At 37.6% G+C, this 14465-nt stretch overlaps 1 protein-coding gene across 1 annotated transcript in view; it reads left to right on the forward strand.

The window, feature by feature from the left end:
* The first annotated feature begins 1103 nt into the window (after positions 1–1103).
* Positions 1104–14465, forward strand: part of ube2kb (ubiquitin-conjugating enzyme E2Kb (UBC1 homolog, yeast)) — a 56668-nt gene continuing 43306 nt past the window's right edge. Inside the window, exon 1 of the mRNA XM_039751314.1 lies at positions 1104–1295. Coding sequence (XP_039607248.1) covers positions 1233–1295 — 63 coding nt within the window. The 5' untranslated portion in view covers positions 1104–1232. The remainder of the gene's footprint in view (positions 1296–14465) is intronic.

Below are 14465 nucleotides of genomic sequence, written 5' to 3' on the forward strand. Positions count from 1 at the left end.
CCTTTTTTTAATGCTGTTGAAATGAGAGTGTGTATATATGCATGTAGCTGTGAGTGTGCATGTGTGTTTGTAAGAGACGGGGGGTTTGGCAGATGACACGAGAGGAAATGGGTCTCACACCAAAGGATGCCCATAGGATGCCCATTCAGTTTGGATATGCTACGTAAGTAGGATTGCTGAGCTATGATGGAGTGGATTCTATTTACTGTGTGTATGTGAATGTGCCCTGCAATGGTATGGTGCTGCATCCAAGGTTGCTTCCTGCCTTGTGCCCAATGCAGCTGGGATAGACCCCATGCAATTCTGAACTGGAACAAGTAGCTTTGAAAATGCATAATAGCTGATGGATGGAGATTGTAAAAATGATGTCACATATCACATATTAGTATGTCAAGATATATTTTCTCTAGAAAATTACTAAAGTTCCTCCATCTTGCAACAGAGGATTTTTTATTTTATAGGATTTTACTAACTTTTTTGCAAGCAGAAGATGTCATTTCTCCTAAGAGATTTTACTAGAATATCTCTGACACTATTGCAAATACAGTATCAGCCTTGTAAAATGCAATAGAATCGGCTCAACAAAAGTGTGTAATACATGTAAAGCTCGGTGTTGAATCATAAGTCAAGAAAAAATGAAAAAAAATTATTTAAAATATGTACTTGTTATAAACTTGTAAAATACATCCTAGCAATTATACCACTGGTAATCCAAATAATTGGAATAGTCACAACTGCTAATATTTGAAAATTGGTATGTTAAAAAATCCCATATGTAACATAATTTACATGAGTTGAAAGAAAATGTTAAAAATATAAGTATGCAGTGTAGCTGGTTAAGCATGGTTGCACATTTAGGAATCATTTTGTAAACTATTAATACAACATAGCTCGTGATCTGACACTGTAAATAGTACTTTTCCAGTACATTTCACAATTTCAGGACAACCCGAACACCCTCAGGCTGTTTCCAGTGGTCTCCATTGACAGCCGGACGGCGAGTCGAGTCGTTGCGCATGCTCAGTGCGTCGCCATTTTGGTTTCTTTTTTTTCATTTTTATTGTTGAAACGGGAGTGTGTATATATGTATGTGTGTGTGTGTGTGTGTGTGTATGAGAGTGTGTGAGAGATTGAGAGAGAGAGAGAGAGAGAGAGAGAGGGGGGAACTGAAGTGGAGCTGCAGCTGAAGGCCTGAGTCAGGAAACAGCGACAGACAGGGACACAGCAAAGCCATGGCCAACATCGCAGTGCAGAGGATCAAACGAGAGTTCAAAGAGGTCCTCAAGAGCGAGGAGGTTAGCCATTCTTGCTTTTCTGCACAGACGATAGCAAATGATTACACGTCCCGTGGAAAACAAGCATTTTAAGGATGCAGCTCAGTAAATAAATCCATCTAACACGCGCACAAGCAGACACGCGTGAGGCCCCGAAAAAGGAGGGTAGCTGCTGCCACCTTGAACAGAAGCGACGGCTTAGGATAGCAACGAGGGTCGCCGTACTGCAGCGGTAGGAAACACTGGGGATTGAAAAAGGGTTTAGGCCTACAGCACAAAAAGCCGCAGAAGAAAACAATTAATAGTGTAGGAAGGCTAGAGTAACTTCTCTGCTTGGATTTATGTACAGTAAATCAAATCGGGTTCATGGAGTTTTCTCACTATATTTTTTAATTTAAAGTGGCATTGTTAAGCCAGTTACATGTCTTTAATTTGTGAATGGTCGTCTCGGGATAGTTTAAATCGTAGTTAGACCTGTATAGTCGGCGTATCAGTTTTATAGGTCAAATAAAATGTAGTTAATTTTTAAAAATAAATGCCGGAATGCTCCCAGTTGTTGGTTTATCTTACAGTTGTAAAGAAGATACGTTGTGCTGGAGTTTAGTGCAGCCATGACTAGTAAAAGATTATGGTAAAAGTAAAGATCAATTAATGTTAACTTTTAACCTTTTATTTGTTTTTCTGTTACCTGTTTTCCAGTCTATAATGCTCTTTAGGTGTAAAGGGGGTGGGGTGGGGAATCAACATTATCTATTTTTTTAATTTTAAAAACTGTCTGCAATGAACAGTATGACAACATTAATGATGACTTGACAATTGTTGTGAAGTATAAGCTAACGTGAACACGTGTGGATTTGAATGCGATGTATTTCTTTGGGGTCATGTCACGACTGTCACAGTTTTTTACGAAGAGAAAATACACGATTTACGCCAGATTTTTGATTACTTCTTACTTTGGCAGTTGAGATTTGTGTTTGGTGCTCTGGTCACGTTGTCACATTTGTTTGTAGTAACGGATTTTTATTATAGTAAGGCGGGTGACTTTCCGTTTCAGAACACGTTTACGTTTTTCTTAAATATTGCAATCTTTGTGTCTGTGTAGTACATTTCATAATGAGTATCATTTATAAGGCGTATATTAAAAGAGTAATAAATGATAATGTACTAAGAGATACTGTATGTTTGCAGCATTGTATTGAATGGAATATCCTTTAGACGGTACAGCCCGTCAAGAGCAAAGTTTCTGTTAACATAACATATTCAAATTTGTTTTATTTTCACTGAGAGCACTAAAAAAAGTGACTTGTTAAATTTTGATGATTTTGTATTGAATGGGTTACTTATGTTCAACACTTCATTAAGTCAGCTGCAGGATAACAAATAGATTAAAAGGTAATTTTTACTTTCATAAATACTTTTATGTAATGAAACCATTTTATAAAAATTTTTACTTTCATAAATACTTTTATGTAATGAAACCATTTTATATTCTACTATTGGATCAGGTTAAAAGTAATGTTTCATTTGATTTTTTCATGACTGCATGTTAGAAATTTGAATAAAACTACAGATTTTATTTTATTTTGTTAATAGGGCGTATAAAGTATATTATTACAATAGGTTTTTTTCCTCATTAGAAATGTGCTTGATTTTTACATAATAGACCTTTGTCTTCTACCACCAAAATACAGTTTCCTTTCTTTACTGTAATTTTTGATTATTGCACAAGGCAAAGTAATATATGTCCGGTACTAGCATTTCTCTGGGTCTATGATTATTTGTTGTTAACATGATTATAATGCATTAATAGGATCTTTCATTTGGAGATTGTTGGTATGATTATAATGCATTAATAATATCTTTCATTTGGAGAAGTATGTTTTTACTTATCTATACACTTCAAACAGTTGCACTTTCAGAGAGCAATGTATGAATGACATCATCATCTTAGTGAGAAGGTAAATGCTGGAATGTGCTCCTTCCCCCGCCCCATCATTTCAAAGGTTAATGGTAGGTTCTCTTGACAACAATGTATTCTGCTTGCCACATTCACGCATTGTGCTATTGTGAGCCCCCTATAAGTGAAAATTTCCACATAAAGTTCAGTCTTGGCTCTTTACCACCTCGAAGGATGTATTCAGTTTCAGATATTGTTAACTAATTAATTTGAAAATATACATACAGTGTGGTAGAAATGGCCCTATACTCAAAAAATGTCAAAATATGAGCCTAGGCTTAGTGTTTGCATATGCTGCCACAAGTGATTATTTTGTAAACAATCATACTATTTTGTCAATTAAATGAATGACTAATTCTGTCCAAATAATTCAAGTAGGTGTGTGAATGTGTGTTGTATTTAAATATATATATGAACTAAAATAAACCCTACAAGGGGATATATAAGACAACATTGTTAGCAATAACACATTTAAGTAAAAATATATTTGATTATTAATAGATTTATTAATATAATTTCATGTCAACAGTCTAACTTGAAACAAGACCAAAAAGTTAGGCTTTTCCATTCTTTTAGATTTCAGGATCTACTCTAAGACTCATTTCATTACACATATATTAAAAAAAAAAATATACACTAAATTGGCATAGATTTTATTCATGGACATCATGAATATGGCTGCTTGGTATATTTGACATAGTGGCTTGCTAATGTTTGTAAAGTATAATAATGGAGACAGGTAACTTGTATCTCTTGAAGACGATGGAAGTAAAACCAATCTCTCTCTCTCTCTCTCATATATATATATATATATATACACACACACACACACACACACACATGCATGCTGGGAGGGAGACGAGACGTGATCTTCTCGGAAGACACTTTAATGTCTCGTGAGACCACATTTAAAACAAGTTCAAGAAAATTTAATCAAGCAGTTGTTGGAATGCCTTTGACAGACAAACATCATGTGCTCCCAGCTCTTAAAACAACGACAAATGACATGCAGAACACGCAGCTTGCCAGCAGCAGCAGGAAGCCAGCCGATGATCTGACTGCTTTTCCTTATCGTGCGTTCAGCTACCCCCAACTTTCACAATGGGAGTGACAGAGACGCGAAGTGGCAATGTACAGCTGCAGTACAGGCTTTTGAATGATCGACGTGCAGTGCGACAAAAAGAACACGCAGCTCACCAGCAGCAGAAAGACAGCAGATTATCCAACAGCATCTCCTTAGCATGCGTTCAGCTGTCCCCCCCCCTCACAAAACAAGCGGCGTTATACATCCTGCGAGAAAGATTTAACCACGCCCGGGGCCGGAAATAAAGGACAAGTATTGTTTTTACGATAGTATTAGAGTAAAAGTGAAAATAATGCATATGTAACAATTCCCATGAAAATAACAATCTCTTTAAATTGCATAGTCGGTAAACCAAACCCGGGGGTGGGCGAGTGAAGCGAGCAGGGGGCATAGCCCCCTAGCATTCTATACTTTTGCAACTGCAGTACATTACATAATTCTATGTAAACTTTTCCTTAACAGTCACTTTTTGCACTGTCGACTTTAGTAAAGCTTTGCACTTTAAAGCTTCTAAACAGGCAGTGACTGTACAATGAAAACTTTTTTTTCTCATTTATTGGCATAATTTATATTTAAATAATTATTTACTATTTATAAATGTAAATGGTGATAAGCAGGGCTAACAATGCACATGTAAATCTGTTCATTAATTCTAAATATTTGATGTTCATTGTCAATTTTTTACTTTTTCAAAAGTAGCCTTCTAGATGTCCTAATTAGTAGGTTACTAAATAACTTTGCATTAATGATCCATTAAAAATATTATGGAACACATATGAGTTCACTTGGAAATTCTGCTAAAACCTGTACAACTGCTGAACTGTACAAAACCAGTTAGAAAATGGATGAGTGCTTAAAAGCACATCTGTGGATGTGCGCGACGTAATCGGAGAACTAATGGCGAAGCCTCTGTTCTTTTCTAGGGTTTATACTGGAAATCTTAAAGTGATTCATCACATCGTCATTTTGTCTTGTCTTACAATATCGTGACACAATTTCCTGAATGATTAAAGCTCACATCTGATTGGTCAAGATCATTGTGCTCACAAAGCATGCATGAAGCTGTTTTTGAACTGACTTCATAATGGGATAAAAGTGGTAACAATGAAAGGTTGTATGTGTGTTTTTGACTTTTTGGTTTTTAAATAATAAGCATGATTCCTGCTGAAATTCTCCTGTCTTGGAGACAAAGTATTTCAAGACGTGATTTCTGTTTTTTTTTCCATCATTACTGTAAGCCATTTTTATTATTTTAATTGATTTTTTCCTGCATTATTTTGCCTTCTGGATTAATAAGTCTACTTGCAGTCATGGATTAGTCCAGTACCAACTATTTATTCGATTCTTCTGATGCTGGAAAAAGCTGAAACAGTTGTTTTTTGGAACATTTGTATCAATATCAAAATTATGTGCTACTTGGATTTTAATTGCTCATCATATAGTTTATACTTAGTTGCTCAGCCGTGCTTCACTAAATCCTGCAATAAGGCATTACAGGAAAATAGAATTTTCCTTCCCTTACTAGTCTCTAACAATACTATATTCCTGAAAGGCAGCCCATTGTGATGAGAACAGGCTGTTAGGCCCAACAAGCAAAATCTTACTTTGCTCAAGTCCTACTTTGCTCAAGACTGCTTGGTATTTTCTCCCTGTGCTTATGGTTGTTTGTATGAATAAAAAGGTTTGAAGCACTGTGCAAAATCTTCCCTCAAGTTCATAGCTGTGTCCCTGTGTTCTTGAATTTATTGTAAAGCAACAGGTGGGATCCACTACTAATTCCCTTCATAATTTTAAACACTTCAGTTATTTTATTTCTTAACCTCTGTTTGCTTAAACTGAAAATTCAACTCCTCCAATCTCGCCATATTGCTCGCTCATATCTTTTTGTCCTAAAATCAGTTTGCTGTACTCTTTGAGTGCTGCTTTGTTTTCCTTGTAACATGGAAGCCAAAACTGGACACAGTACTCCAGATGAGGTCTCACCAGTGAGTTCTACACACCTTAAGCATGACCCTCCCCTTAACTTAATTCTACAAACATTTGATATATAGCCTTAAATACTATTGGCATGACATGACCCCCTTTCTTATAAGGTTTACTTTTAAGTTTCAGACCTCCCATTATGTGTTCAAATCTAAATATCATACACTTAAATTTTATCTGCAGCCCATGTCCCTCTGTAACAGTTTAGCTAATTTATCATTATTTTAGTTTTTGTTAATAATTGTCTGCTTTGGTGGAGTTTTAAAGTTAATGAATCCTAATTGATGTTTTGTGTTTTAATGGATTTATTGTACTTATGATTGGGCTGTGTTGTGTGTTTTTTTTTTTTTTTAATAACTCTTTTTTATATAGCGATATGTATTTGAGTGTTGTTTTATAACTATATGTGACCTAAATGGGCCCCTTTCACTACATGTTGTACTTGTATAACTGAGTATATGACAAATAATCTTGAATTAGCTGAGCCAAATAGTTTAAATCCTGTAAATCTTTTTTTATGACTTGGACTAATATGGTTTCATGGATTTATGTACTAGAGCATGTATTCATTTTACACTCTCTATTATACCTTTGTTTGTATTCATTTTGTGATATCTACTGGTCAGTATAAACTTTATTGTGTCAGAATGGGAGCATGTGTTATAAAAAATAACCCAACTTTCATCAAACAGATACAGTAGATGAGGGTAAAAGAAAAACCAATATCTTGATTATATTTGGCGATTTCTCCACATCTTCAAAGATATTTGGCTTGACTAACCAGTCTTGCTGTTTTGATAGGGAATGAACATTGACAAGCTGTAGTAGTATTATTTATATTTTATCACAGTTTATTGGTATGCTGTGTAATGCTTTTATGCAGAGAATTTATTTTTTTTTGGTTCCACTTATAGGAAGCTTACAAGGGGCATATTTTATCGATACATGCACAGTTTTTGAATTTCTGTAAATAGATTTCCGTTAGCAATACTTTTTGAAACCAATCTGATGGCAGACAGCAATAATAGGTGATTATACTTGTCCCAATGGTCATTCGTGACCTAGAGTGTCCGGCGAAGAGACTCCGTACCAAATGATGAGGTTGAAAAACATTAATTTATCAGTCAATTAAATTTAATCAGTCAGATAAACTTTAAATAATTGGGTGTTGAGGTTTAATGAACAGTTTGAGTTTGTCTTCCTTTGCAAACCACATAGTAACTGATTATTCAGAATTTGTTGCATCAATCCTTTCTTTTGGTTGTCATACAAAAACATTGTAAGGAAAATATAACTCTGCAGTTTTTTCCTTACTTTTGAAGCTTGCCTTTTCTCATTTAAGAAGCAGAAAGAAAAAAAATAAGCCGTGCATAAATAAGAAATTAAGAAAGCTTCTGCAAAGAATAAAAATGGAGGATGTAGTAGGGCATATGAGAGCAATTCTTAAAAAGCATATTAGAAAAGCTAAAGGTCAGTTGTCTAGAAATATTGGGTCATCTATATCCTTTTTCTCAAACAGATTATTTCATTGTTTTTGTAGTAAATGAATGGTCACAGAAGAGGTTAAGTGTTCCATGAAAATAATAAGGGTGAATTAAAATGCACACACAGTGAAATACAGAGTGGTCTAAATTTGCATTTTTCTGCATACTTGAATAAGGGAGAAATGCTGCTTGAAATAAAAATTAAGGTCCTATGGATTTCATTTTACACTATCAGTTCAAGGGAAAAAGACTGCTTTTTTTCCTTTATTTTTTAAACTGCTTCACTTTGTTTCCCTAAACAATACAGTACTGTTTAACAACTATTTCCATAGCATTTACATTGTATCAGGTATTATAAGTTGTCTAGAGATAATTTAAAGTATAAGGGAGGATGTGCATGGGTATATACAAATACTGTGACATTTTATATCAGGGACTTGAGCATCTGGATCAAAATCTTCCACAAAGTCCTGTCTGTAGTTAGCTCTTAATGCACTTGTGATTGGTGGTTCGAGCTGCAGAATTCAACTGACTATGCCTCTGTGATATACCTGAGACTTAAGGTGGTCATTGCACGTGTATTTGTGGGTCCAGTAAACTCTGCCTTAACTTTGGCTATTATTGTCAAAATTTTAATTTTTTTTCTTTAATGATTTCAATGTGGCATGACACTTTGATATATTACCTTTTTAAAAGAATTCACACAAAACCACTATCTGTGCTGTACATATTCAACTTGTGAAATATTACTTTACATGTATACACTTGGTGTAACTATAAAACTACACTGATTTCTTGTGTAACTTGATTTGGTGTATTTAGCCACATCATAAACCAGACTTTTTTGTGTTGTCAATGGTTTGATGATTTAATATGCAGATTGGCCAAATAGAAAACTTGCTATTCTGTTTATATATGGAAGTTCTGTTTTCATGTGCAAATTTTGTAATTTCGTCTGATTCCTTGAAAACAGAATCTACAGGGCACTTAAAAGGGTGAAGTTAATCAAAACTCAAATAACATCTATCCCAGGGTGCTTGAGAATGAGTATGTATTTGAGTGTGTGTATATACAGTGGAGGAAATAATTATTTGAGCCCTCACTGATTTTGTAAGTTTGTCCAATGACAAAGAAATGAAAAGTCTCAGAACAGTATCATTTCAATGGTAGGTTTATTTCAACAGTGGCAGATTGCACATCAAAAGGAAAATCGAAAAAATAACTTTAAATAAAAGATAGAAATTGATTTGCATTTCATTGAGGGAAATAAGTTTTTGAACCCTCTAACAAAAAAAGACTTAATACTTAGTGGAAAAACCCTTGTTTGCAAGCACAGAGGTCAAACGTTTCTTGTAATTGATGACCAAGTTTGCGCACATTTTAGGAGGAATGTTGGTCCACTCCTCTTTGCAGATCATCTCTAAATCCCTAAGGTTTCGAGGCTGTCTCTGTGCTACTCTGAGCTTGAGCTCCCTCCATAGGTTTTCTATTGGATTAAGGTCCGGAGACTGACTAGGCCACTCCATGACCTTAATGTGCTTCTTCTTGAGCCACTCCTTTGTTGCCTTTGCTGTATGTTTTGGGTCATTGTCGTGCTGGAACACCCATTCACGACCCATTTTCAGTTTCCTGGCAGAGGGAAGGAGATTGTCACTCAGGATTTCACGATACATGGCTCCGTCCATTTTCCCGTTAATGCGATTAAGTTGTCCTGTGCCCTTAGCAGAAAAACACCCCCAACGCAAAATGTTTCCACCCCCATGCTTGACGGTGGGGACCATGTTTTGGGGGTCATAGGCAGCATTTTTCTTCCTCCAAACACAGCGAGTTGAGTTAATGCCAAAGAGCTCTATTTTGGTCTCATCAGACCACAGCACCTTCTCCCAGTCACTCTCTGAATCATTCAGGTGTTCATTGGCAAACTTCAGACGGGCCTGCACATGTGCCTTCTTGAGCAGGGGACCTTTGAGCTCTGCAGGATTTTAATCCATTGTGTAATGTGTTTCCAATGGTTTTCTTGGTGACTGTGGTCCCTGCTAATTTGAGGTCATTAACTAACTCCTCCCGTGTAGTTCTAGGATTCTTTTTCACCTTTCTCAGAACCATTGACACGCCACGAGGTGAGATCTTGCGTGGAGCCCCAGAGCGAGGTCGATTGATGGTCATTTTGTGCTCCTTCCATTTTCGAACAATCGCACCAACAGTTGTCACCTTCTCTCCCAGCTTCTTGCTAATGGTTTTGTAGCCCATTCCAGCCTTGTGCAGGTCTACAATTTTGTCTCTAACATCCTTGGACAGCTCTTTGGTCTTTCCCATGTTGTAGAGTATGGAGTCTGCTTGATTGATTGATTCTGTGGACAGGTGTCTTTTATACAGGTGACTAGTTAAGACAGGTGTCCTTAATGAGGGTGACTAATTGAGTAGAAGTGTCTAACCACTCTGTGGGAGCCAGAACTCTTAATGGTTGGTAGGGGTTCAAAAACTTATTTCCCTCAATGAAATGCAAATCAATTTCTATCTTTTATTTAAAGTTATTTTTTCGATCTTCCTTTTGATGTGCAATCTGCCACTGTTGAAATACACCTACCATTGAAATGATACTGTTCTGAGACTTTTCATTTCTTTGTCATTGGACAAACTTACAAAATCAGTGAGGGGTCAAATAATTATTTCCTCCACTGTATGTATGTATATACAGTGCCTCCGGAAAGTATTCACAGCGCATCACTTTTTCGACATTTTCTTATGTTACAGCCTTATTCCAAAATTTATTAAATTCATTTTTTCCTCAGAATTCTGCACACAACAGCCCATAATGACAATGTGAAAAAAGTTTACTTTGGGTTTTTGCAAATTTATTAAAAATAAAAAAACTGAGAAATCACATGTACATAAGTATTCACAGCCTTTGCTCAATACTTTGTCGATGCACCTTTGGCAGCAATTGCAGCCTCAAGTCTTTCTGAATATGATGCCACAAGCTTGGCACACCTATCCTTGGCCAGTTTCGCCCACTCCTCTTTGCAGCACCTCTCAAACTCCATCAGGTTGGATGGGAAGCGTTGGTGCACAGCTATTTTAAGATCTCTCCAGAGATGTTCAATCGGATTCAAGTCTGGGCTCTGGCTGGGCCACTCAAGGACATTCACAGAGTTGTCCTGAAGCCACTTCTTTGATATCTTGTCTGTGTGCTTAGGGTCGTTGTCCTGCTGAAAGATGAACTGACACCCCAGTCTGAGGTCAAGAGTGCTCTGGAGCAGGTTTTCATCCAGGATGTCTCTGTACATTGCTGCAGTCATCTTTCCCTTTATCCTGACTAGTCTCCCAGTTCCTGCTGCTGAAAAACATCCCCACAGCATGATGCTGCCACCACCATGCTTCACTGTAGGGATGATATTGGCCTGGTGATGAGCGGTGCCTGGTTTCCTCCAAACGTGATGCCTGGCATTCACACCAAAGAGTTCAATCATTGTCTCATCAGATCAGAGAATTTTGTTTCTCATGGTCTGAGAGTCCTTCAGGTGCCTTTTGGCAAACTCCAGGCGGTCTGCCATGTGCCTTTTACTAAGGAGTGGCTTCCATCTGGCCACTCTACCATACAGGCCTGATTGGTGGATTGCTGCAGAGATGGTTGTCCTTCTGGAAGGTTCTCCTCTCTCCACAGAGGACCTCTGGAGCTCTGACAGAGTGATCATCGGGTTCTTGGTCACCTCCCTGACTAAGGCCCTTCTCCCCCGATCGCTCAGATTAGATGGTCGGCCAGCTCTAGAAGAGTCCTGGTGGTTTCTAACTTCTAACACTTACGGATGATGGAGGCCACTGTACTTATTGGGACCTTCAAAGCAGCAGAAATGTTTCTGTAACCTTCCCTAGATTTGTGCCTCAAGACAATCCTGTCTCGGAGGTCTACAGACAATTCCTTTGACTTCATGCTTGGTTTGTGCTCTGACATGAACTGTCAACTGTGGGACCTTATATAGACAGGTGTGTGCCTTTCCAAATCATGTCCAATCAACTGAATTTACCACAGGTGGACTCCAATTAAGCTGCAGAAACATCTCAAGGATGATCAAGGGAAACAGGATGCACCTAAGCTCAATTTTGAGCTTCATGGCAAAGGCTGTGAATACTTATGTATATGTGCTTTCTCAATTTTTTTATTTTTAATAAATTTGCAAAAATCTCAAACTTTTCTCATGCTGTCATTATGGGATGTTGTGTGTAGATGTGTACATTTTGGAATAAAGCTGTAACATAACAAAATGTGGAAAAAGTGTTGTGCTGTGAATACTTTCCGGATGCACTGTACATACATACATACTAGGAGCCCACCCCGGGTGCTCCACGCACCAGCCACTTTGTGTCCAGACTGATTATTTACTTTCCTTATTTTCTGAATTTGCACATAGATTATTATTGTTCTTATGTGCATCCTTTTTTGCCTTCTTTTCTCTCCCAACGCTTTCATGTCTCTTTTTAACGCACTGCTCTTTCTTCTTCGCTTAGTCGTTCATGTGCCATCTAGAACTTTTAACATTTTTAAGAGCTGGGAGCACATGAAATGTGTCTGCCAAAAGCATTCCAACAACTGCGAGGTTAGATGTCCGTGAACTTGTTTTAAATTGTCTGTAAGTAGGGCTTGACATGCAAAAGTCACCATCTCACAGGTCTTGCTTCCTAAGGTTGTAATGTCTAGTCTCCCGTGACATTAAAGTGTCTCTCCGAGATGATCACGTCTCGACCCAAGATTTTTATTTTATTTATATATATATAATAGAAGAGAAGGTCTGTAATACGGTTTGCATATTTGCAGCTGGAGATCCACAAACGGAGAAAATGAATCGCGTATCATAAAGTAGTTTTTATTCCTGAGCTTTCAACCCCTACCAGGGGTCTTCATTAGAGGATAATGCTTAGACCTACAAGAATCAAAGGCAATATATAGCAATAACTTATGGGATTGGGGGGGGGTATTGGGTGTGAAGTCTTGTTTATTATGAATATGTTCTTAAGTTTGCATATGCTGGATTTATGTCCAAGTGTCTGTTGATGGCGTTCTCATTTGATACCCAGGATATGGCCAGCTCTCTGGCACTTTTCTTACTGGCCTTTGAATTTTACTTGTACATTGTCCAAGTTAAATGTATGTCCTGTTGATTTAGTATGCGTATAGATCAATGATAGGGAGTCCTTTCTTCTGACAGCGTTGCGGTGTTCCTGTATACGTGTTGCGATTCTTTTTGAAAATTGTCCAATGTATACCGCTGAGCACGAACTGCATGGAATGCTGTTCACTGCGTTTCGTGTTTTTTGGCATCTTCTGTGTAGGCTTCGGTTAATGAATGTTTTGTGAGTATTCGTTTGAAGTGAAAAGGTGGAAGAGATAGCGTCTCTCTCATTTTTGTTTCCTTCGTATTACAATGGGTCTCTTCTGAATAGAGTTTTAACACAGCTCCGTTTATGAGATATCGGGTCGTTGCTGGCGAAGTGTAATATCTTGTCTGCGTAGCATTCTTTATGGTAAACACTAGTGGTTAGGGTGGCATCATTATTTCTTTCAATGTAGATGTCCAGGAAACTGAGGTGTCGGTTAATTTCTTTCTCCATTGTGAATTGGATTGCCGGGAATATTGAGTTGATGTGGTTATAGAATTCATTCAGTTGATCATTTTTTATTATGATGAATGTGTCGTCCACATAGTGTATCCAAGTTTTGGGTGTGAACTGAGATAGAGCCACTTTTTCAAATCGCTGCATTACCAGTTCTGCTAGAAGTCCTGATAACGGCAATCCCATTGGCATGCCTTCTTTCTGAGTGTAGTATTTGCCGTTGAAATGAAAGTTGAGTTGTTTGGCAGAGTGATATTAGGTGCATTATGTCTTTAATTGACAGTTTAGTTCTTGTCTCTATAGTGGGGTCACTTTCCAGTTTCATTCATAGTGTTTCTGTGGCTAGATGAATCGGTATCATGGTGTATAGCGACACAACGTCAAAAGAGACCATAATTTAATCCTCGGCGATGGATACATCTTTTAAGCGTTGTAATGCCAATTCGGCGCTGTTCACAGAATATTCTGAGTCATAAGTTAGATGTTTGAGTAACTGGAAAAGTCTTTTTGATAAGTTGTAGGATGGTCCGCCTATTAGGCTAAAAGTCCACCTTTTCACTTCAAACGGATACTCAAAAACATTCATTAATCGAAGCCTACACGGAAGACGCCAAAAAACTCAACAAACAATTGACTTGAATCAGAACCCCCACCCCACCTGGCACTCACTCCCTTATCACCACAATGTGTCTGAAGGTGCAGCACGCATCCTGGCCAAGTCAGGTGTCAGAATAGCACACAAACCCATGAACAATCTGCGCACGGTCCTCTTTAATGCTAAAAACAAGAAATCGACAGCAGAAACACAGTGTACAGCATTCCATGCAGTTCGTGCTCAGTGGTATACATTGGACAAACTTCAAAAAGAATCGCAACACGTATACAGGAACACCGCAATGCTGTCAGAAAAAAGGACTCGCTATCATTGATCTATACGCATACTAAATCGACAGGACATACATTTAATTGGGACGATGTACAAGTAAAATTTAAAGCCAATAATAAAAGTGCCAGAGAGCTGGACGAATCCTGGTTATCAAATGAGAACGCCATCAAAATGACCAGGTTGAAAT

This window comes from Polypterus senegalus, chromosome 4, assembly GCF_016835505.1.
Source record: "Polypterus senegalus isolate Bchr_013 chromosome 4, ASM1683550v1, whole genome shotgun sequence".
Taxonomy (NCBI): Eukaryota; Metazoa; Chordata; class Cladistia; order Polypteriformes; family Polypteridae; genus Polypterus; species Polypterus senegalus.